Below are 23280 nucleotides of genomic sequence, written 5' to 3'. Positions count from 1 at the left end.
TATGGGCATGCAGCTGTCCCGGAAGCTCTATTCGACATGTGCAGTGACTCCCAACATTACAAAAGTAGGCCATGGTACATTCAAGGCCAGATGCTGACGAAACGCCAAGAGCAGCGTTTTTTGATGTAGGTATAACGTCTATTGCACAGGTTCGTCAATCATTTCACTCGTTTCGCATTGTTCTGTATTGTGCCGTACTGCTCCTTAGTGTTCGTTATTGTGAAAATGTTTATTGGATTTGCTTGTTTTTGAACCAATGAAGTGTTTACTCGTAAAATAAGGCTGTCATACTTGCATCGCATCATCTCAATGGGGAAAACGGGACCTAAGATGGTGGTCCGATCTTAATCCAATTTTGGGTACTTGAGCAAGACTCACTATAATTGATCCATTTACAAATGCAGAAGAATGTGTTTTAACATGTGAGCTCCTTCCCAAAATCCAGCGATGCTTTTCCTCAATCTTCGTCAGATGCCCTTTGTGGTATGATAGAATGATATGGTGTGAAGTGCTGCTCGTAAAACCATGGTTAATGCATTCTTCAAGATCGTTGATCGAAATCAAACTATCCAAAAAAACGAACACACACTGCATGTTAGTAAGATACTCGCATAAATGGTTGAAGTTAAATGTGACATACAATAGACTGTCCTTCGCCTTCATTTTGCTCTGTATTTTGTATAGGAATGTCTTGGTTGTGATTTTCTTGCTTATCAAGTCTCGAAAGCTTCTCACATACATGTAATTTGTCATAGAGGTCATTGCTCGCGCTCCTCTTGTAACTACATTTAGCTGTGTCATATTTCCCAACAACCCCGTAAAAAAGTTCTTCTAGTTTATTCATTATTAATAGCTTCTGTTTCACTATTTTATTCTGTACAAGTTCGTCTTTGGCTTGTTCTTGAAGAGCTTCATCATTCATAAGACTTGAAATTTTTCTGATCTCCATCTGAATTCTCAGTGAAAACAAACGCATTTCAAACTCAATATTCTTGCCTGCAGGTCTTCTCTCTACCTCTTCATGTGAGGTGTGATGACCATTTCGTTCAACCTTCTTCATCTTGTGAGTGGATTTGCTGGCGGTCATACGCGAGCCCTGCGTAAGCTGTAGGGATTCCCACATTTGTAAGTTGCTTTCAATCTCGCTCGAACTTCCAATTTCAAGCCCAATGTCTTTGAAAGAACGTTCTAAAAAGATCCTGTTGAGTCCTGACTCTTTCAATATGGATGCAAATGAAAAATTGTGCGATAGGAGGGTATGTATGGATTCCCTTACTTGCGACTTGACCTGCCCCACCAATGATTCAAAATCATCATCACCTGGCAGTGCTGAAGGAGAACTGGTGACTATCTCTTTGCATTCTGAGAGTGTAGCTTTGAAAGCATGCGCTAGCTGCTGTTCCCCTGGTGATCGCTTAGTATCTTCGAGTCTTAAACGTGCATTTTTGTCGTCTGTAATTGTGCTATCGTGTACAAACTCTTCCTGGATTCCATTAGTGAGCGGTAGGTTTAATTTTGCCAAGGAATACTTAGAAGGTGCGATATTTGCTGCACCAGCGGTTTTCTGGACGTCAACATCGAGATCTTCAAAGGCTATCTTTAAAAAATCTTTGCTTACTCCAGACTCCCGTAATATGGATGCAAATGAAAAATTGTGCAATATTAGAGATCTCAGTGCTTCATGTACTTGCAACTGGGTTTGATAACGTAAAGATTCAGAATTACCAGCCTCCAAGACAGAGGAGGACAAATGTTGTCCTTTATGTCGACTTGCTATCTTGGAGGTAGACCACGGCCGCTCCTCCTTTGAGAATCTCTTCTTGCTATCACTCATTTACTGTACATTTGGGCTAACCCTTTCAGTCAAAGATGTGAATATCATGTCATTGTGAAGTGCGGTTAGGTGATCTTGTCTCTCATTGCTCGCGAAAACGAAGAAGCTTAAAGGAGAATGATTTGCAATTCACCAGATAAAACTGCGGCGAACCACTTATTTACTCTCGTTTACAGACATGCTGATAATTAAGCGCATACATAAATTTTAAATACTGCCAATGGTGATTATGACTTCAGCTAAAAACACTTTGTTGTTCAGCTTCAAGTTCCTCATCGCCGTCTATCTCATTGAATTGTATAAAATGATTACTTCTGTGCTGCTCATTATAAAACTCGATGGGAATTCCAACTTTTAATTCACAGTTCAAATTAGAATGGAAGCTGGCACCAAAGAACAGATAGTTCCATATATTTGTAATAGGAACCAAGAAACTGCCCATGATACGTTCTGATAATATGAGTTGTGCATGCTCGCTAAAGCTTGGTTCAAAACCTTCTGTAAGCAGATCTGCACTGTCATTATTTTGAACACCCCACTGATACCCTTCATCTGTTAGATTGTAAGCAGCAAGTGACACGGAGCCCGGTAATAGGTTTATTGCAACGTCAATAGCGTCCTTATTGACTTGTCCGAACATCGAGGAGTGGCCACTTACCTCGGGTAGAGTCATAAATTTTTGATCATCACTTTGTGTATGGATCCATCCAAGTAGTTCTAACCCGTCAATAGCAGCAATGCTCTCCTCATTCGGCAACTGAGCTAATTTGACAGATTTTCTACTGCCCAACTGGGGGAGCAGGGCAATTGCTTTTATTTCTTTAACGTGTGGGTGACCCTTTGCTGATTTGCCATAAATGTAAGCACCAACCTGAATTTTAACATCAGAAATCTCGACGAATTTTTCGAGCAAATTCCTTGGGAGGACGTAAACGTTCTTTTCTTCAATGAAGTCTTCAGATTGGACGTAAATGTTTCTCAAGCGTAAATACAACAACGAATTGGAAACCGCACATTTCCTCCAATCGTTTCTGGTGTTAAACGACTCATTTTCATAATTACTGGAAGTCACCACTACAATTTCTTCACCTTGTGCATTAACTGTTTTCGTCTTCATCACAGTAGAGGCACCTGTTTTCTCCGCATCACCTTGAGCCTCATTTCTAGCGGCTTCTAGTTCGGCCATCTTTTGCCGCTTGACCGATGGTGCCTTGATATTTTGACCCAATATTAAATCTTTTATTTCTGTTTGGGTCAAAGCAGCAATGTTAACATTGTACTTTTTACCGTAGGAATCCAAAATCAAATCACGCATTTTAGATTCAACTTCTATCCATTGCTCATCAGAAAACGATGGCCATAGATGATGGGATTCAATTGGGATGGTAGGATCACCTAAAAGGATGTTTTTTGCTTTTTCTTCATCCGTTTTCAGTGCCCTTAGAAGTAAGATTAGTCTTGAAAAGGCAGTGTATGATGACACTCGTTCTAGCCAATCATCATATATGTTAAACAAAACCATTTGAGGTTCAGTTGCTTTCATAACTACATCTGATAGCTTCTCAATTGCAAGCGAAGCTGAGAAAGGTAACCTCAGCTCGGTTGGACGAATAGCTATATTTGGGAAATCTAACATATGAACTTCCAAAGGATCTAGCATGGCTCTTCGAGTGACGATTACTTGTTTTGGCTGCTCCTCTTTTGGGAGGGACCTAATTAAAGCACTCACCTCTTCAGCTGTCTTCCATTTAGCTAACTGACTCAGTCTCTTTTGCCCTGCCCACACTGAAGTATGAATAATCTTCAAGAACAAGTGGCCAGATTTTGGATTGAGGGTGAAAATGCATCCGTTTATCGCTTTTGTAGCCACGTTTCCCTCGAATGTTTTGTGGACTGTCACTCTATAGACATTAGTGTCGTCTACAAACAATTTAACATCATTATTGAATAATTCGGCGTAGTTGGATGAGTTCAAAAAGGATTCTTGGACATTCGATTGATAAATTTGCAGACCCTTTCTTATACGTTCGCGCAGTACATATAGCGCTGGGTTTGCTTTCATAATCCTTCTCATACTATTTTGAACCAACGGTTTTAGCCCCTCGAACCAATTTCCATAGGCGTCATACATGTTGTAGGCTAGATCTATACCGATCATGACCCCAGTAGGCGATGGATACATGCTTACATTATCGGTAGCATAATCTAGGAATTTGGCACGCACATAACGAGAGATGTCATGTGAATCATAATCACCATATCGCAATTGGACATCAAACCACATCCTGTCAGTTAAAGTAGCCTTAAACTCATCCTTGGTATCATGAAGCAATGAAGGTTTGGATACCATCCATTGATTAACACTATTCATGGTGATATCAGCAGCGGATGAATTCATCTTATACGACTTACGAGGATGAACCGATTCTTTAGTCACGGAGTCAATTTGCAAAACGTCAATTTCTCCATCTAATATTTGACACAAATCAAATACAATACTTTCGTGAATCTTTTGCCATAGATGAGCTCGGAAAATTTGTATCAGAGATATTTTTAATGTAGGAATTTTACCATGCAAGAAAATCCCAGTTAAATCCAACTGAACTAAAAATCCGACATAAACATTTGCCCTATTAATAGTAGGAGACCACCATAAAGTAAAGCGACGATTCGGAATTTGACTAAGACCAGTTCTCTGAGCGTGTGTCAGCTTTTTGAACTGCATGGAGTCTTCAAACCCGGAGGCTTTTTCCCAAAACAGGCCTTCCCAAGAGCTAAACCCAGTTCCCTTGAAAAGTGTATGTTCCAAAATTGTCTCGATACCACCCAAGGCTTGAATAACATCAGTTCGGTAAGCGTTTAAATTCCAAAGCTTACCATCGTGGTGAGCATTCGTCCACCAGAAGGGGCTGTTTCTTTCTAATGAGTAGCTTTTGAATTCTCTTCGAACACGGTGACCTCTATCGTAAGCCAGCGTATGACGATCTCTTTGGAAAAGGGTACTTATTCGAGGAATACCTCTATCCCAGCATCCCTCTAGTTCCTCGAAGGCCAATCTTCTATTCTGTTGAATTGCCTCTTGCCGTTTAGCAGCATATTCTGCCCAAACCCGTTGAGAGTCAGTGAACTCATTCTCCCACGTTGTAATATAACGAAAAATAGTTGGTATAAGCTTTTCATCTTTGTGAGTCATACCAGCGCGAAAATGTGTGACGCCTGTTTCTGTTTGCTTAGAGTACGTCAAGTCGGATGCAGGGATTAATATATGGGATGCACTGATCATGCCCAGTCCCCCTAGCTCCTTCGGCGTATAGAAAACAGCAGGTGGGAATCTTGTGGGCATCTTTGAATTCAATCCTAATTTAACTCTATTCTGAATTTTAGTCTCACATTTGACAAGTACGTCTAATAATGGTTCTGTAGCCACTATTGCCTCCCTGAAGTATGTGAATAGAGACAATAGCGCTGTATTCCACCTAGCTGCAATTTTTGTGAAGGTGGTTGATCCAGAAGCCATCAAAATTCCTCTTATTTTAGAGTCAAAATGGTCTATCTCATACTGAGACACCTGAAGATAAGCTTTAGACGTTCGCTGTTTGGTACGTTCGTCGATCAGGTCCCAAACTCCCTCACCAGTCGAAACCACCTCATCCATTCTGTGTTTGGGCAAAATACGCACTTCAAATCCGCAAAGCGTAAAAAGTAAGTTGGGGTTATTCTTGCTGTAAACGGAAACAAAGCTATCATCCCACTTGACCAAAGCTAATGAACTCGGTACTCTACCTTCGACCTCCCAGAAAACTGCTCTTCCGAGATTGACATCTTGACGCATTAGTCGCATACGAGAGTCTCTCGGCCAGCACCTCTTGTTGTTGTACCCAGTGGCATTCACAAAATTTGGATCAGGGTTTTCTGCCAAATAATCGTCGGTAAGCTCGTCGGCCCCCTTTTCTTGAAATTGAAATAAAATATAAACTTTATCCAAATAACGGCAGTATAGTCGTAACGGACTCTTGACTTCTGACTCCCTATTTTTGAATTGCATGAAATCGTTGGGGGCATTCGCAGGGCCTGCCAGTTCAGTTGCTCGGTCTAGGCCTAACAGCAGTAAATCCATCACTAGGCCGTAATATTGAAATATGAACGAGGAAAACTGGAGGCCTCTTATGAGGCCATATTTATTCACATGGCTCATATCCTTATAATTTATTACCACGTTATTTTTGGCCGTCAAGTAATCTGCTATGTTAGGATCGACAATCAATCTCAGAAGGCGGTTTAACAGAGTGAAGTCAATCTTTTGAGTCATTTCTTCAAGCTTCATTTCGAGCATTACAGTAGATTGACCTTTTGAGACATCCCAAACATCTTCAAGATTGTTAATTCCCTGGCACCATTTATACACCAATAGGGGCGATATTTCAGCATCACTAGGTTTAATCCAGTTAGGGAATAACTTCCGTTCGTCTGCCTCGTACCATAAAAACTGGTCTAGATATGCATCTGTTATTTTCTCTACAGGATCCACAGAATAAACAGGCGATACTGTTTGAAAATGGTCCACCATCGTCAAATCGACTGGTTTGAAAACCCTTTGTGTTAAAATATACTTTTTTATTCTGTTTAAAGTTTCATGTGGGTTTTCATATGCTTCTTCTATCAGCGCTAGCTCCTCCCTTTCAATGGCATTCAGTCTCACCTTTGAAGCATATACATCTTTAAGGTTTTCCAATGCTAGAACTAAGATTTTTGTGTCGTTCTTATAGGCCAGTGGTGGGAAAGGGATGGGCGAGAAGTCCCGAGACTCCAACCAGTTTATCATAGTAAGAAAAATCTTGGTGGCTTCGTCTGGTGTAATTTCTGGACCTTTTTTTTCAATTTGCTGTTGCCTTTGCTGTTCATTTTTTATCCAAAGCCTGGTAAGTCGCCCGAGATTCTTTTTCACCACTGTTTTCTCTACGTGAGCTCCTCTTTTTATACGCTCTCTATTATAATGTGCAGCAGATATCCAACCATCGGCTTTGGCTTTTATGTATCTTTCAATAATACTCTTGATTGGTACAGGCATTCCTGGAACATTCCAAGGTATATTGGCTTTCCAGCACCTCCATGCTTCACTCAAATGCTGAAGAATAGTCTTTGCTTTATTTTGTCGTATTCCTTCTGGAATCATTTCCAGTATGTCTTTCATAACAGAAGCTCTTAGCTCTAAATCGTAATACGCATCAGCTCTTTGCTTAGTTGTAGTTTTAATAATTTCGTTGGATCGGCCCTCGAATTGACGGACGAGCAAATTTCCCAACCATCGCTCAAGTATAGGAATGATGCCTCTCATGAAAAAGATCCAGACCCTCCATGCAGGCTGCCAAAAGCCACAACCCGGTCCCTTCCCGATGATTTTATTGAATCTGAAATAAACCAGATGTTTTAAGTCCTTACATGCACGAATCTGGTGCATGACCTTGTATTTATATCTGTAGATACCGGTAAGTTGCCCCAGATGATTCAAGATGTAATAAATTCCATCTGCAAGCTGAAAAGCATCTATATTGCCCAATCTATATTGCACATGTGAATCGACCAGCAATTTTGTGACTTTAAGGATCTCCCTCATAAGATGGAAGGCATTACCGAACCGTGATTTTTTCCGTTCCTTGGTGGTGAGTGTTTTCGTTGGCTTCAGGTTGAAGTTATAATCCAAATGCAAGTAAGTTAAGCCCTTGCGATGAATCAAAAGATTTAGCATATTGTGACCTTGTTTACAAACTTGTATTCCAGCTTCAACCCAATCTATCGTGGTCTCCTGGAAATATTTTGTGTTTCGGAGACTTTTGAGTAGATGTGCTCTCCTTTTGTTTCCTGAAGATTTAACCTTCAGTTCATTTAGAACGTGGGCTTTGAGCAGCTTTTGATGAGAAACTCTCGTCTTTATGGGTGCATTTTCATCTAGATGCTGCAGATACCATTTCTTGATCAAGGCAACGTCTTGCGCTCTCACAGTTTTACCAGTATTTCTGTTGAACGGAAATGGTGACGTGTAAAGAAGTAGCGCGTCCTTTGTTTCCGGTAATATCAACTCCTCGGAGCCCATTAAAGGGCTAAATGTGTCAGGTAAAGAAAACAATTCATCCTTTTCCTCTCCATCATTGGAAGCACTTTCAACATGTCTCGATCTCCTGCCTATTATAGGATTTAAAGAGGGATCAAAAAAAAAAGGCGGAATGTCAAAGTTTTCGCTTCCATCAATTTGGCACGATATTGGATTGTTATACCAGGTGAGCTCTACGGAACGAGGGCGCGAATTATAAACATGTGGAAAGGCAATTTTATACTCACTTCGTATTGGGACTCTGAATATCACTCGATCAATTGAATTGAAGTCATTGTAATCCTCTTCCTCCTCTTTTGAATACAAAGGTTCAAATTTTGGGCCTCCTGGGATAGCAGTATTTAAGGCTTTAGAGGTGAAGAACGACTTTTTATCAAAGAGATGATAGTAATTCTCATCAGAAATCTCATCCTTCAAAGGTGTAGATAAACGCTGTAAATTTGCCATTACCTGCAGAGGTAGATACCAACGCTTGTATGATGAACCATTGACTCTATTTTCTTCACTCACTAATGGGCGGGAGTCGTATAGCCAATCTTTCACCATTTTATCGTCGTAATTATCTAGATCTAAACAGATTGCATCAAGAGGCTCAATAGATTGGATATTTTGGGAATATGAAAGGGGAGGCTCATCATCATCAAATGGCGGAAATCGTAGCCTTTTAAAATGTGTTCTATCACGTTTTTCTCTCCTCATAGCTAGCCACATTGTAGACCATTGTGCAAGGTAGACTGGTTCTATGACTCTAGGTGTCTCATTCACAAATGTGATCGCACCTGTAACATGGTATAGAACTTTGACCTCCTTTACTTGTTCCCATGGCTGGGGCATGTTTTCTAGTAATTTTAAAACAGCGTGAGGCATGTATTTTAAGGCTCCTAAAAATGCTCTTTTATCATAGTTGAATCGTTTCGAGGTCATGTCGGAATGGTTATCCATTATCTTCCTCAAATGCTCCGGAGGAAGCTCTACTTTTTGCGAAAATAATTTCTTCTTCTTTACCTTCCCTTGTAAACGCTTTCTCTTCTTCAAGACCTTCCGAGAAATTCTACTGTCATCAATAGATAAGGTTTGTTTAAAATCTCTCTTTTGACCTGTCGGTGCTGGCGGGTTCTCATCCCTAACAGACAAGGACTCTATACTTGGCTCCATCGGCAACTGAGAAGGTATTGGTAAGCCATTCAAATCCTCAAATCCAGGAGGCGGTGGGGGTGGTGCAAGCAGATCACCATCAAATGCTGCAGGTGGCGGTGGGGGAGGAGGTGGAAATCCAATTGCGTCCACTTCTTCGCTTCCTTCACCCGGCGGTGGAGGAGGCGGTATCCCCAAATATTTCATTTTTATTTATTGGTGCGTAGTTATCAGACAGTGAGAGAAATAATTCTTGGGAGGGATTGTTTTTGACTGTCTGTCTCTCTCTCTCTCTCTCTCGTTATGTAGCATCTGTTTTCTAATTCATTACCAAAAGTTTTTAAGGAAGCGATGAGATTTCATCCGATGAAAATATATGTAGTCATGTGATACAGAAAATTATGTATATGCCATCAACGTACTTACACAGATGATTAGAATTGCTTTATTGAATTTTCGCCCTACATTCTCTAGCTATTGCCCTTGCTTCCTCGATTTCTTGCGAGCTTCCATGTGACACACCTATGGCGTAGTTATATGCTTCTTCATAATTCTTTCTTTGAGTCTCAAACCTTGCTAACCACAATAAAGCCTTTGCAGTTTCGTCCGACACTAAGCCTTCAGACGACTTTTCTACATCAACACATCGTATCATGAATTGTCGGCAATTTTCGGTGTCTCTAATCTGTTCATATAATTCGGCCAGTCTAAATAGAAGATGAGTATCCTGTTCTAAATTAACTGATAGTTGCAAAGCTCTCTCGTAGCAGTTGATGGCTTCTTGTCTATTTCCAATTTTGGAGTAACAAGCTGCTAAGGCCTGCCACATTCGCCTATCCAGCGGCTTTAGCGTGCATGCCTTTTGGAAGTAGTACAAGGAGTAGAGGTGCATATCAAGCACTTCATAGGCTTGACCTAGCCCGTACCATGCCTTGAAATCCTTTGCGTTCATATCAACTGCTCTTCTGTAGCACTCGATAGCTGCGTGTGAATTTTTTAGTTCCACAAATTCGTGACCCATCAATGTCCAAGCGCTAGTGCAGTTCTTATTTAACGTAAGAGCTCTACGAAAATACATGATAGATTTTTCAGGCTCCTGTCGCGCACTATAATAATTTGCCACTATGCAGCATGTTTCAGGACGAAATTTATCAACTTGAGAAGTGAATTGGGCTAGGTAAGCCAGCTTGGAATGTTTTTGCATCACGTAAAGAATATTCGAATATGTGTCCAGATCATCAAGTCTATAGGGATCAGATTTGACAATTTGGTCAAACAAACTCTCTGAGTTCAGATAATCCATGTAGTTATAATTTATGAGGGCATTTTGGGCCTTCAAGAATGTAAAGTTTGGAAAAGTAGAGTGTAAATATTGAAAGTCGTCCATAAAATCCTCTATATTACCACTAAACTCTTGGAAAACTGCCAATTTGAAAAACTTTACCATTACATTAGATTTTGTAGAGTTCTGTAATTCCAGCTTTTCATCAATATACTTCAGTAAAAGTAGTGCCTCATCTGATCGAGTCAAGCATTCCAATAGCTCAACCCAACAGGTCCAATTGAAGGAATAACATGACAAACTCTGTAAAAAGAAAGTCATTGCATCACTTTTGTTGTCATCGAGCTTCAGCAGTATTCCTTTCAAATAATATAATAACGCACCTCCGATTCCAAATTCGTACTTGGCGAATCTATGCTCTTCCAGGTAGGAGTTAAGTCTCTTCAAAATGGTAGACGGGTTGGACTGCTTTTCGTCTCCCGAAGTTGATGTTTTTGCATGATTAGAGTCTCGCGAATTGTCATCATCTACAGTATTCACATCTCCTCTAATCTTTTGTTTACTAGGTTTACCTGTAATGAGGACATCCTCCATAGCCGCACGAGTCTTCTTGTCCCAAGAAAGAAATTCTGAGTAAAGTTCGAGAAACTTTAAACATGGATTGGTTGCTCCCCTGAGAAAATATGCACATCTATCAAACTCCTTACAGTCAAATAATGAGGCGGCTAGTAAATATAGGTCGTTTTCTCTCTCAGATAAATTCCAGTTACTCTCAATCTCATCGCGAATTATAGCAGCATCAACACTAGGACTTTGAATATGGTCATCATCAACACACATGCCAACTAGTGCTTCAGCAGACCATTTTGATGATTTGTAAAGCTTCCATCGAGAAAAATCTCTGCTAGATTTTCTTAGACTAGACGCTATTTGATTCAAGCTGACGTTTTTAGAGTCTTCAACCATGAGATAAGATGCTTGACTCGTTCGCCACTTGTTTGGGATGTTTTTCTTATATATTCATCGATATTTGGATTTCTGCATATTAAGATAATATAAAATGACTTTTTGATGTCGTTAGATCACAAAAAAAGAGAGCTCTAGGTTATTGAAGTCAGAAGTAAAAAATATTAAGATACGTATCGTAATTGGATCAAACTCTTCGTATTCCATGGGACGTGAATCAGAGCAGACATATTTTGACACTCTGTGTGAAGAGGAACAAATATCTCAAGAAACGCATGAACAATTGCATACAGTGGTCGAAGTACTAAAGGAGCTGGCAAATGCAACAAAATCGGAACAGGAACAGAATGAACTACTGCACTCGCTTTCTAAAGAACATCGAAAACTCACAGACATCTGCATAGATCTACGTTACGCCAAATATCAAGCAAGAGAAGCACAGGTGGCCGCCTCCAAGAGAACCAAAAAAAATCACAGTAACACAAAGCTGCAAGACACCAAGAGTTTAGCAGAATATATCACCCTGTGTGAATCTATTAGTAAAGATTCGTTAGAGTATGTGAATCTCCTCGAGAGGCTATCCGTAGACCTGGCGAAACAGATAGAAATTGCAGATCCAAAGGTGTCAGAGTTCATTGTCGACAATTGGAACCCACCCAAGGGTATATACGCGATCTTGGAGACTCTTGGTGATCCCACAGTGGATCCTAAAGATATAGCAACACGTATTAGGGGCTATTTAGATCAAATAAAAATGGAACGAGCCAAGTACACAATACAAAACAAATACTCTCTACAAGAAACATTGCATGACCTAACTAAAGAAGTCAATTCATGGAGAAAAGAATGCGATTCCATGGAAAATCTGATGTTTGGTGATAGTTCTAATTCAATGAAAAAAATGTTACAAAACGTGGATTCACTGAAATTCAGGCTTGATCGTGAAAAAAAGAATTGTGCTCAAGACTGAAAATTCCGATATTGTCATTGAATCGTGACAGCGCTGTATAACATCTACTGTATAAACCTTAATATTTTTTCAACCGCACGTCAATCCAGTCCCTCTTTTTTTTGGCAATTTCTGTTCAATCAAACTATTCAAACGAAGCGCATCACAGCATATACAAACCGTTTCCTGGGAATTTCGAACGCCAAAGGTTGCAGAAATGCGTGTCAGTTGCTTAAAGATATGCCCCATGACGCAAATGGCATCATATAAAAGCCTACCAAGATGCTCAATACGATGGAATTCTAATTTTGCCCCAGATAATGCCCCACGAGCTACGGATAATGAGCAATGGCTGGATCATCTCGCAAAAACTAGAAAGGTATTGCAGCCACTGCCAGAACATGGTAATGGGGGATACCTTTTGAACGATGCTAATCTGCCTGAAAACAGGAAGTTTCCTATTGAGGTGGCTCCTGCTTCTTCTGACAGTCCATACATCAACGTAAGGTCATCATTGGCACATTTTACATCTATACAATATCTTCAGACTTTTAATAAACATAAGCACAGACAAGGAAATTTTGTTGATGTACGAATAATCAAATGCAGGAGCGGAAGTGGAGGCGATGGTGCTGTTTCATTCTTCAGAGATGCAGGAAGATCTATCGGGCCACCTGATGGTGGTGATGGTGGTGACGGAGGAAGTGTCTATGTTCAGTCTGTTGAAGGTCTCAATTCATTATCAAAACTAAGAACTACCTATACTGGTGGTGATGGGTCAAATGGTGCGGCAGACCAGCTTGACGGTGCTAGAGGCAAAGACACCCTTATAACTGTTCCAGTGGGGACTATTGTACGTTGGTGCATGGATCCCAGAGAAGTACGTGAACTTGTTTCCAAAAAGATCAAATATAAAAAAAACAGTAATCTACGATCCATATTGGAGGAAACAAAATTAAAACTTGATTGTACGGGAAAGAATCAGCCAAACTGTATACAGCTATTCAGGACAGCTTACAATCCTGGAGAAGGTTGGGTTTTCAAGGGAAAGAGCAAAGAGTACCATGATGATAAAGATTGGTTTATAGAATTGAAGGAAAAGGTAAAATCATACGATATTGGCCTGTTTGGCACGGAGCTACAAGAGGATAGGTTTCCGCTTTACGGACTCGATTTGAGTAAAGTTACAGAAAAGCCAATATGTCTTTTAAAAGGTGGCAAAGGCGGTCTTGGAAACATGCATTTTTTAACCAATTTGGTCAGAAATCCTAGATTCGCGAAATCAGGTAGAAGTGGACTTGAGCAATACCTTATGTTCGAATTAAAGATGATCGCTGATTTGGGTTTAGTCGGTCTGCCGAATGCCGGTAAATCGACGATTTTGAACAAAATATCGAATGCGAGACCAAGAATAGGTCATTGGCAGTTTACCACTTTGAGTCCCACCATTGGAACAATTAAGTCAGTACGTGATGAGACGACGTTTACGGTTGCCGATATACCAGGAATCATACAGGGTGCTTCCAAAGATAAAGGAATGGGACTTGATTTTTTAAGGCACATAGAGCGTTCTAAAGGCTGGGTATTCGTCGTAAGCATAGCGGATGAAGATCCTATAGCAGATCTCAACATTCTCATAAACGAACTTGGTGGACTGGAAAAGGTCCGAACTAAAAATGTATTGGTAGTATGTAACAAGGCCGATATTGACTGCGAAAAGCCGGAATCGATAAACAAGTACCGCAAAATCCAAACATTTTGCCGCGAGCAAAGTTGGGATTCTCTGCCAATTAGTGCACTCAAAGAAGAGAATATAGATGTGTTACTGGAAAAGATGGCAAAGTGCGCCTTATACTAGTTATAATGTCTGTAAATATATTTTTCACTAAAGCCGGATAAGAGGAAGAACCGCTTTCGGAGAAAATTTTCGAATTTGAAGAGGGACCTCATCGCTAAAACTTGTATGTTTATTGTTCAACAGCGAGCACAAACTGTGACTAATTGTGACTGATATTGTATTTGAGTGATTGCCTACATGTCTACAAGAAGTACTAGCAGTTTCAAGTCACTGGGCCTTCCAAAGTGGTTGATCGATTCGCTATCCGCGATGAAAATCACACAGCCCAGTGCGATTCAAAAGGGATGTATACCGAAAATCTTACAGGGCAGTGATTGCATTGGAGGTGCAAAGACAGGTTCTGGTAAGACCATTGCATTCGCGGCGCCAATGCTCACAAAGTGGTCTGAAGATCCAAGTGGAATGTTTGGCGTTGTACTCACGCCAACAAGAGAGTTGGCCATGCAGATAGCGGAACAGTTTACGGCTCTAGGAAGCAGTATGAATATCCGAGTAAGTATCGTCGTTGGTGGTGAAAGTATTGTTAAGCAGGCTTTAGAGTTACAAAGAAAACCTCATTTCATCATTGCTACACCCGGTAGACTGGCACATCATATTATGAACAGTGGTGAGGATACCATTGGTGGTCTTATTAGAACAAAATACTTGGTTCTTGATGAAGCCGATTTTCTGCTTACAACTACTTTTGCGAAGGACCTTGGTGTCTGTATAGGTGCTCTGCCTCCAAAGAGTAAAAGACAAACGCTTTTGTTTACTGCTACTATAACAGATCAAGTTAGAGCATTAAAGGACACAGTACAACAGGATGGTAAACCTCCATTATTCAGTTACGAAGTTGAGATGGTTGACAACGTAGCTATTCCATCTACTTTGAGAACCGAATACATATTGATACCTGAATACGTCAAGGAAGCATATTTGTATCAATTATTGACCTGCGAGGCTTACAGTGAATCAAGTGCGATAATATTTGTCAACAGAACCACAACAGCTGAAATTCTTCGAAGAGTTTTGAAAAATATGGATATAAGAGTAGCATCTTTGCATTCACAAATGCCGCAACAGGAAAGGACGAATTCTTTGCAAAGATTTAGGGCCAATGCCGCTCGAGTTCTGATAGCAACGGATGTAGCCTCTAGAGGTTTGGACATCCCGATTGTTGAACTGGTTATTAACTATGATATACCATCTGATCCCGATGTTTTCATTCACAGATCGGGACGTACTGCCCGTGCTGGTAGGTCTGGTGACGCCATTTCCTTTATAACACAAAGAGATGTCTCCAGAATTGAGGCTATCGAGTCGCGGATCAACAAAAAAATGGTGGAATGCGGCAAAGTGCATGATACCGCTGTTATTAGGAAATGTCTAAGCAAGGTCACAAAAGCAAAGAGAGAGGCGTTGATGGCAATGGAAAAAGAGAATTTCGGAGAGAGAAAGAAGTCCCAAAGAAAGAAAAAAGTAGATCAGAAGGGATTTAGAACATAGTACAGTATATAGACATATTGCTTAAACTTTGTAGGAAAAAATGCATCAGCTCAACACACCTGGGCTGCTATTCAAGCAGTTTTGTTCATTCTTTTTTTTTTCAAACTGGACGCTACATGATGAGATGAGATACCGAAAAAAAAAAGCATTTTAAAGCTACAAGTGAAGAATAATGCTAGGCAAGCTGGAACAGAGACATTGAACCATGTCGAGAGCAAGGGAAATACAAGAGAAGCTGAACCTGCAGGCCAAGCTTCAGGAGTCTTTCGCAAATACAACAGGGAAAGTTTTAGGCTGGCTAGATGCAGATATTCGTGGGGAGGGCATGGAGGCTAATAATATGAATGCCAGTAAAGCCGCATTTTTTCAGCTTCCTGTGATGCAAACGGGTTCTGGTCTCAACCTTAGTCATAATATAACTGAACCTGAGGATCATGGAGATATCCACACGATTGGTGAATTTATAAAGAGTGACAAGAAAGTAAATTCATTGTCGAAGAAAAAACAACGCTCACAGCCCAAAACTCAAGTAAACAGCATATATCGCATATCGAAGGAGGACACCAAAGCCATGGTTTCGCTAAAAAGAAAGATGAGAAAAGTTCAAAAAGAAGATGGCATGCAGCAGCTACGGCCGACTACCGAGCAGGATCATTCCAGTAATAGCAATGCAAAATACTCAAGTGAGAGCGATGATGAGCCTCAGGTTGAAAAGGCAACTAAAAAGAAGTTTGGATTACTATTCAGTGCCAAGAAAAAACAGCGAAAGTAGATTATAATTATTGTTATAATCTTTCATATTAAATGATTACCTTGCATGTGACTCTCATCACTTCTACCCTTTAGAATGAAAAATGAAAGTTTTTCTTATTTCGCTTTGGGAAACTCATCGTGACAAAAATTTTCCAAGCTCATCTCTTGCTTTATAATAAGATTCTGATAATATTTTAGAAATACTTCGATAATAATTTGTTGTTACTTTTGAAATCAATTCAGGAGGACTGAGATCAAATTAAAAGGCCGGGAGTTATGGATTATACACCGCTTCATTCTCATCAAGAAATACAGCCCCATGATCATGAGCATCAGGCGCAGACAGCAACGCTTCTGTGCTGCAGCTGTGGTGTTCCTATTGATGGATCTGGAGGTATGGTTATGTGTTACGACTGTATCAAGTTAACTGTTGATATCACAGAGGGCATACCCAGAGAATCTAACGTTTCATTTTGCAGGAATTGTGAGAGGTTTTTGCAACCTCCTGGTCAATGGGTGAGGGCAGATTTAGAATCCCGAGAGCTATTGGCTATTTGTTTGCGCCGTTTGAAAGGTTTGACGAAGGTCAGATTGATAGATGCATCATTCATCTGGACAGAACCGCACTCTAGACGTATCAGGGTAAAGCTAACCGTTCAAGGTGAAGCTATGTCAAATACCATCATTCAGCAAACTTTTGAAGTAGAATATATTGTAGTAGCCATGCAATGTCCTGACTGTGCAAGGTCGTACACTACTAATACCTGGAGAGCAACGGTTCAGATTAGACAGAAGGTTCCTCACAAGAGAACATTTTTATATTTGGAGCAGTTGATCTTAAAACACAATGCTCATGTGGATACGATCTCCATTAAAGAAGCTAAAGATGGTTTGGATTTCTTCTATGCTCAAAAAAATCACGCCGTCAAGATGTTAGATTTCCTAAATGCTGCCGTACCACTTAAATACAAAAAATCTGAAGAATTGGTTTCTCAGGATATTCACACAGGTAGTTCTACCTACAAGTTTTCATTTTCCGTTGAAATTGTCCCCATTTGTAGAGATGATTTAGTTGTATTACCAAGAAAGTTAGCGAAATCTCTGGGTAATATATCACAATTTGTCGTTTGTTCCAAAGTCACAAATACACTTCAATTTTTGGATCCTAACACATTACAGGTCGCAGATTTATCAGCTCAAGTCTACTGGAGAATGCCGTTCAATTCACTGGCAGACGTCTCCCAATTGGTAGAGTTCATAGTATTGGACGTTGACCCAACTGGTATAAGCAGAGGCAAGTACGTATTGGCAGATATTACAGTCGCAAGGGCTTCAGATTTGGGTGTTAATGATCAAGTTTACTACGTGAGATCTCATCTGGGTGCTCTTTGTCATGCAGGTGACAGCGTAATGGGATACTTTATTGCAAACTCGAACTATAACTCCGAGTTATTCGATGATTTGAATATTGATCGTGTTCCAGATGTTGTGCTCGTCAAGAAACTATACCGTAGACAGACTAGAAAGAACAGAAACTGGAAATTAAAGAGAATGGCAAAGGAACATAAGGATATTGATGCCGCTCAAGACTATAGTTCAAGGGCTCAAAAGCAAGAAATGGAACGTGCTGAAAGAGATTACGAAGTATTCTTGCAAGAATTGGAAGAAGATTCAGAACTCAGACAAAGTGTTAATCTATATAAAAGTGGTGCTGTCCCAGCCTCGGGCGATCAAGATGAAATGGATGACAACGAAGAGGATGCTCCGCAAATTGATATAGATGAATTGTTAGATGAGCTGGACGATATGACACTTGAAGATCAGGGCGCGGATGAACATGAAATGGGTCTGTAAAGGGCAGTTCGATATAGTTTGTAAATTATTTATATATATACATCTATTTTGGGGCTTTAAACGGAATGAAGGTAATCCTCTCGAGGAATCTACTCTACTACATGTCGAGATATTACAATATTCTAATTGTCCATTATTATCTATAATTCGGATCTTATGTGGGGCACGTGATGGATACGTGATATTCCTGTTTCTCTCGCCATACTACAAGCTTATTTGTAACGTGAAATTCGTTGTCTGGGGTTTTTTACTAGGATGATCGGCATAGCTGGCAAGTGAATTACTGTAATCATGGCTAACAGTGAATTGAGATATGGAACACCGTTCCAATCATTCTTGGACACATCGTTTTTCCAGGAACTTTCACGTTTGAAGCTTGATGTACTAAAACTGGATTCTAAGGGACAAAAATTATATTCAAGTCTTGATTGGTCAAGTGCTTCGAAGACGTGCAAAAGTGTACAGCTTTTCCTCAACAAACTGAGCTTCGATCCAAGTGGTTTACGAGCAAACAGTGGTGCACCCGTATCGGGAATGATTTACAATTTCAATGTCTTTGATGAGTTCAAGAATCTTGATAAGAACAAGTTTTTAAAAGACAAGGGAAGAGAGATTTTTGAGAGTGGTATAAAGGATATTAATACCTGTATTGGCTATTATATCATCAGTTATGCAGATTTGAAAAAATATAGATATTACTACTGGGTATGTATTCCTAGTTTTCAGAGTAAGGAACAGATCATAGAAAATCTAGGGCAACATGAGGTTGAAGATTCAAGTATATACCAAGATTGGTTTCGAGATAACGCCGATCAATGGGTTTGTCTAGAGAACTCCGACGGCGAAGTAGTCGAATATTCAAAAGTGGTGTCGCAAAATTGCAAAGCATTAATAGTAAGAGATTGTTGTCGATTGGATGGCATACCAAGCGCATTCGCTAAAAATGTTTTAACCGTATTCCAGCATGATAATCCAAGTAGAAGAGAACTAGATGCTCTCTTCATTCGACCTGACGATACCAGTTTTAAACTGAAAATTGGTCTCAAAAAAATTGTCAACTCGGAAAACAAAGGTTTACAGGTTAATGGTTGGGAAAAGAATCTTCAAGGAAAGCTTGGGCCGCGTGCTATTGATCTGAGCTCTTTAATTGATCCTTTAAAAGTGGCAGACCAATCTGTCGATTTGAACTTGAAATTGATGAAATGGAGAATCGTCCCAGATATTGATCTAGATATTGTTAAAAAGGCTAAAGTTCTACTGCTGGGGGCTGGTACCCTAGGATGTTACGTATCCCGAACGTTGATGGCTTGGGGTGTAAGAAAGATAACTTTAGTTGATAATGGTACAGTATCCTATTCAAACCCTGTAAGACAGCCATTGTTTCAGTTTGATGATGTTGGAAAGCCAAAAGCCCAAGCGGCAGCTGATGCTCTCCGGAGAGTCTTTCCCTTGATGGATGTGGGCGCAGTCCATTTGAGCGTGCCGATGATTGGCCATCCTGTCACGAACGAAGAAGCCGAATATCATGACTATAAAAAGTTGCGTGATCTATATTCGCAACATGATGCTGTATTTTTATTGATGGATTCAAGAGAAACCCGATGGCTTCCAACCGTTCTTGGTAACGTTCAGAACAAGACTGTTATAAATGCTGCCTTAGGCTTTGATAGTTATCTTGTTATGAGACACGGCAATCATTACGGTAAAGGGCAAAATCGTCTTGGCTGCTACTTCTGCAACGATGTGTATGCACCAAAAGATAGTTTGACTGACAGGACCCTGGACGAAATGTGCACAGTAACCAGGCCGGGCGTGGCATTGATGGCTGCTTCACAAGCTGTTGAGTTGTTCGTATCCATTTTACAATCTGGTAAGCAGGGAGGTTCTAATGTTTTGGGAGAAACACCTCATCAAATTAGAGGCTTTTTGAATAACTTTTCCACCCTGAAGGTAGAAACACCTGCGTACAATCACTGTTCAGCATGTAGTGGACAGGTTGTATCCACCTGCCGTGAATTGGGCTGGAAATTTGTGAAATCTGCACTCAACGACTACAAATATATTGAGGACCTCAGCGGATTGACTGCTGTTCAACAAGAAGCAGATAAAGCCATTGATGAATGGGGTACAGACGATGAAGATGATGAATTTCTGGTATAACGAAGTCATATCATGATCAACGGCAGTTTTGATTTTGCCCGACGTTCGACATGAAGCGTTAGTTGTTTTGGTTTATCCAAAAAAAAGGTTGATGAACACTGCTACGTAGTGACAAATATCTAATATTAATCACGCTAAGTAGCGATTCAGAACTTGAAATAGTCATTCATAACTTCGGTCTATGCAACAGTGTGCATAGATGGCTGGGAAACGCGGACATTACAAGCAGAACAATGGTTATAGTTCCGAAGAGTCGAAGCGAAAGAAACTGAAATTCGAAGGCGGTCAACTCGACAACGTCGAGCCCGTCGAGACACAGGGAGCCCATGATACAGATGACAATACAGTGAAACATGAAGTAAACCTTGAGGATGGTGAGAGAAGTGCTTCAAAGGAGAATGGCATGAAGGATGGCCTACGGAACGAAGATCAAGGAAAGGAACAATCCAAAGATGAGGAACCAACTAAAGATCAAGAGAAATTGAAATATGAAAAGACTAATCTAGCGGCAGAACCCGGAGCTGTTTTGTCACATGAAGTCATAGAAGATGAAGAAAAGGGTATAACAAAATTTGAATTTGATGGTGTTGAATATAAATTCAAAGAAAGAGCAAGCGTCATAGAGGAAAAGGAAGGACGAATTCAATTCCGAGTGGTCAACAATGACAATACAAAAGAGAATTTGTTGGTATTGACAGGATTAAAAAACATTTTTCAAAAGCAACTGCCCAAGATGCCAAAAGAATACATTGCACGATTGGTTTATGATCGAAGTCATTTGTCAATGGCTGTCATAAGGAAGCCCTTAACGGTTGTAGGGGGAATAACATATCGCGCTTTTGAAAAGAGGGAGTTCGCTGAAATTGTCTTTTGCGCAATCAGCTCTACTGAACAAGTTCGAGGGTATGGTGCTCATTTGATGAATCATTTAAAGGATTATGTAAGGAATTCAATGAACATAAAATACTTTTTAACATATGCGGATAACTATGCAATTGGATATTTCAAGAAACAAGGATTTACAAAAGAGATAACTTTAGACCAACGTATATGGATGGGTTATATAAAGGATTATGAAGGCGGTACTCTAATGCAATGTACTATGCTACCGCGAATAAGATATTTGGATGCCGGAAAAATCCTACTGTTGCAAGAAGCTGCATTGAGGAGAAAAATAAGAACTATTTCAAAATCCCATACTGTTAGACCTGGTTTAAAAGTCTTCAAAGATTTAAATAATATCAAGCCAATTGATCCAATGACCATACCAGGTTTGAAGGAAGCTGGTTGGACACCAGAAATGGATGAACTAGCTCAGAAACCTAAAAGAGGTCCACACCATGCAGTAATGCAAAATGTACTAACAGAATTGCAAAATCATGCGGCTGCATGGCCTTTTTTGCAACCTGTTAATAGAGAAGAAGTACCAGACTATTATGATTTTATCAAGGAACCTATGGATTTAAGCACTATGGAGGTGAAATTGGATAATAATAGGTACGAAAAGATTGAGGATTTCATATATGACGTGAGATTAGTATGCAATAATTGCCGATTGTATAATGGTGAGAATACATCATATTTCAAATATGCCAACAGATTGGAAAAATTTTTCAATTCCAAGATTAAAGAAATACCAGAATATTCGCATCTAGTCGACTAACGTATATAGTAGAGATCTTTGACTAATGAAAATTGTAATTTTATGAATTTTTTTTTTTTCACCTACGAGGAGATATCTCTTTATGTACGTTTTCATAGGCTTGTAACGCAGAAATCTAGGACATCTCGACGTCTTGATCACCGGAACTCTCTTGTGTTTCCTTTTCTTTCAATTCTTTGATAATTTGTGCTGTTTCGGAATCATCATATATTTTAAAACCCTCATCTTTTGTGATACTACTCAATTGAGCATTGTTTTCATCCAGTTTTTCTTCCATTACCTGTTTTAAGATCTTGAGTACTAACAATTCGGCTTCTTTCAAAGTCAGGGATGAATGCCATTCGTTTTGTAATTCTGACTGCGCACCCTCTGAACCTGACCCGATGGCCTTTGCATTATAACGATAAAACGTTCCTGAAGGCTCCGCATGGAATAACTGGAATCCCTCATCATCGTCGTAGCCCGCTATTAACAATGCCACACCAAAAGGTCTAGACATGAGTCTCTCTTCTCCACCTGCACCTTCACCAAATCTTAGAGCTAAATCACAAACCGACTGGGTCAATGACTCAACACTTATATTCTCATCATAATATAGATTATGCGTTATAGCTGAAGTTCTTGCATGTTCGATCATCGAGCGCGCATCCGCCGTCAACCCACTCATTGCACATCCAATGTGACGATCTACTTCTACAATCTTTTCGATTGAATCCGCCTCCAGAAGAGGAGAGGTGGCTCTCTTCTCTACACCTAGTATAACACCCTCTTTGGTAGCAATTCCGATTGCTGTTGAACCTAATTTGATCGCCTCCAAAGAATACTCGACTTGAAATAATCTACCTTCTGGCGAAAACGTGCTGACACCACGGTCATATTCACTTCTGGTTAAGAACATGGCTTCTATAAATCCAATTACTGATTCACTGCTTCAAAATCCTTTCACAATGGCTATATCAAGTACTACACACCTTTTAAAGTAGTGTTTGGAAGTGATGCTTCCTTTGGAAGCGTTTTGCCACCACAAGGGATCTTTAGATGGGAACCGATACTGCTAAACGCTGTTTCGTGTAAAATGATTTTATACTGAAGTCATGAGCTATAACAACTATAATTTACGAGGAACATTTAATTTGGATTGCGCGAAGGCTCACTTTCCATCTACTACCAAATAACCACCAGAAGCAAAATATTTCATTCTAAAAAATCTTTTATTACTTGTTTGTCAAT

At 40.0% G+C, this 23280-nt stretch overlaps 11 protein-coding genes across 11 annotated transcripts; 7 read left to right on the top strand and 4 right to left on the bottom strand.

Moving 5' to 3' along the window:
- Positions 1 to 625: 625 nt before the first annotated feature.
- Positions 626 to 1834, bottom strand: HG535_0E00930 (uncharacterized protein; the record flags this gene model as incomplete). The annotated part of the gene is made up of 1 exon (XM_037288841.1): positions 626 to 1834. One exon carries the CDS (start codon positions 1832 to 1834, stop codon positions 626 to 628), a length of 1209 nt encoding a protein of 402 aa, XP_037144736.1.
- A 235-nt stretch (positions 1835 to 2069) lies between these two features.
- Positions 2070 to 9284, bottom strand: PRP8 (U4/U6-U5 snRNP complex subunit PRP8; the record flags this gene model as incomplete). The annotated part of the gene is made up of 1 exon (XM_037288840.1): positions 2070 to 9284. The coding sequence occupies one exon, from the start codon at positions 9282 to 9284 to the stop codon at positions 2070 to 2072; it is 7215 nt and encodes a 2404-aa protein (XP_037144735.1).
- A 238-nt stretch (positions 9285 to 9522) lies between these two features.
- CDC23 (anaphase promoting complex subunit CDC23) lies at positions 9523 to 11325 on the bottom strand (the record flags this gene model as incomplete). The annotated part of the gene is made up of 1 exon (XM_037288839.1): positions 9523 to 11325. One exon carries the CDS (start codon positions 11323 to 11325, stop codon positions 9523 to 9525), a length of 1803 nt encoding a protein of 600 aa, XP_037144734.1.
- Positions 11326 to 11530: 205 nt separating this feature from the next.
- THP2 (Thp2p) lies at positions 11531 to 12295 on the top strand (the record flags this gene model as incomplete). The annotated part of the gene is made up of 1 exon (XM_037288838.1): positions 11531 to 12295. One exon carries the CDS (start codon positions 11531 to 11533, stop codon positions 12293 to 12295), a length of 765 nt encoding a protein of 254 aa, XP_037144733.1.
- Positions 12296 to 12491: 196 nt separating this feature from the next.
- On the top strand, positions 12492 to 14132 carry MTG2 (putative GTPase MTG2; the record flags this gene model as incomplete). Its single annotated transcript, XM_037288837.1, has 1 exon — positions 12492 to 14132. The coding sequence occupies one exon, from the start codon at positions 12492 to 12494 to the stop codon at positions 14130 to 14132; it is 1641 nt and encodes a 546-aa protein (XP_037144732.1).
- Positions 14133 to 14309: 177 nt separating this feature from the next.
- Positions 14310 to 15620, top strand: DBP8 (ATP-dependent RNA helicase DBP8; the record flags this gene model as incomplete). Its single annotated transcript, XM_037288836.1, has 1 exon — positions 14310 to 15620. One exon carries the CDS (start codon positions 14310 to 14312, stop codon positions 15618 to 15620), a length of 1311 nt encoding a protein of 436 aa, XP_037144731.1.
- A 205-nt stretch (positions 15621 to 15825) lies between these two features.
- Positions 15826 to 16392, top strand: NOP19 (Nop19p; the record flags this gene model as incomplete). The annotated part of the gene is made up of 1 exon (XM_037288835.1): positions 15826 to 16392. The coding sequence occupies one exon, from the start codon at positions 15826 to 15828 to the stop codon at positions 16390 to 16392; it is 567 nt and encodes a 188-aa protein (XP_037144730.1).
- A 257-nt stretch (positions 16393 to 16649) lies between these two features.
- NMD3 (ribosome-binding protein NMD3) lies at positions 16650 to 18227 on the top strand (the record flags this gene model as incomplete). The annotated part of the gene is made up of 1 exon (XM_037288834.1): positions 16650 to 18227. The coding sequence occupies one exon, from the start codon at positions 16650 to 16652 to the stop codon at positions 18225 to 18227; it is 1578 nt and encodes a 525-aa protein (XP_037144729.1).
- A 291-nt stretch (positions 18228 to 18518) lies between these two features.
- Positions 18519 to 20387, top strand: ATG7 (Atg7p; the record flags this gene model as incomplete). The annotated part of the gene is made up of 1 exon (XM_037288833.1): positions 18519 to 20387. One exon carries the CDS (start codon positions 18519 to 18521, stop codon positions 20385 to 20387), a length of 1869 nt encoding a protein of 622 aa, XP_037144728.1.
- A 199-nt stretch (positions 20388 to 20586) lies between these two features.
- GCN5 (histone acetyltransferase GCN5) lies at positions 20587 to 22050 on the top strand (the record flags this gene model as incomplete). Its single annotated transcript, XM_037288832.1, has 1 exon — positions 20587 to 22050. The coding sequence occupies one exon, from the start codon at positions 20587 to 20589 to the stop codon at positions 22048 to 22050; it is 1464 nt and encodes a 487-aa protein (XP_037144727.1).
- A 115-nt stretch (positions 22051 to 22165) lies between these two features.
- PUP2 (proteasome core particle subunit alpha 5) lies at positions 22166 to 22948 on the bottom strand (the record flags this gene model as incomplete). Its single annotated transcript, XM_037288831.1, has 1 exon — positions 22166 to 22948. The coding sequence occupies one exon, from the start codon at positions 22946 to 22948 to the stop codon at positions 22166 to 22168; it is 783 nt and encodes a 260-aa protein (XP_037144726.1).
- Between the last annotated feature and the right edge of the window lie 332 nt (positions 22949 to 23280).

Source organism: Zygotorulaspora mrakii, chromosome 5 (genome assembly GCF_013402915.1).
Source record: "Zygotorulaspora mrakii chromosome 5, complete sequence".
NCBI lineage: Eukaryota > Fungi > Ascomycota > Saccharomycetes > Saccharomycetales > Saccharomycetaceae > Zygotorulaspora > Zygotorulaspora mrakii.
The sequence above is the reverse complement of the archived record's forward strand: the minus strand, read 5'-3'. Positions and strand labels throughout refer to the sequence as shown.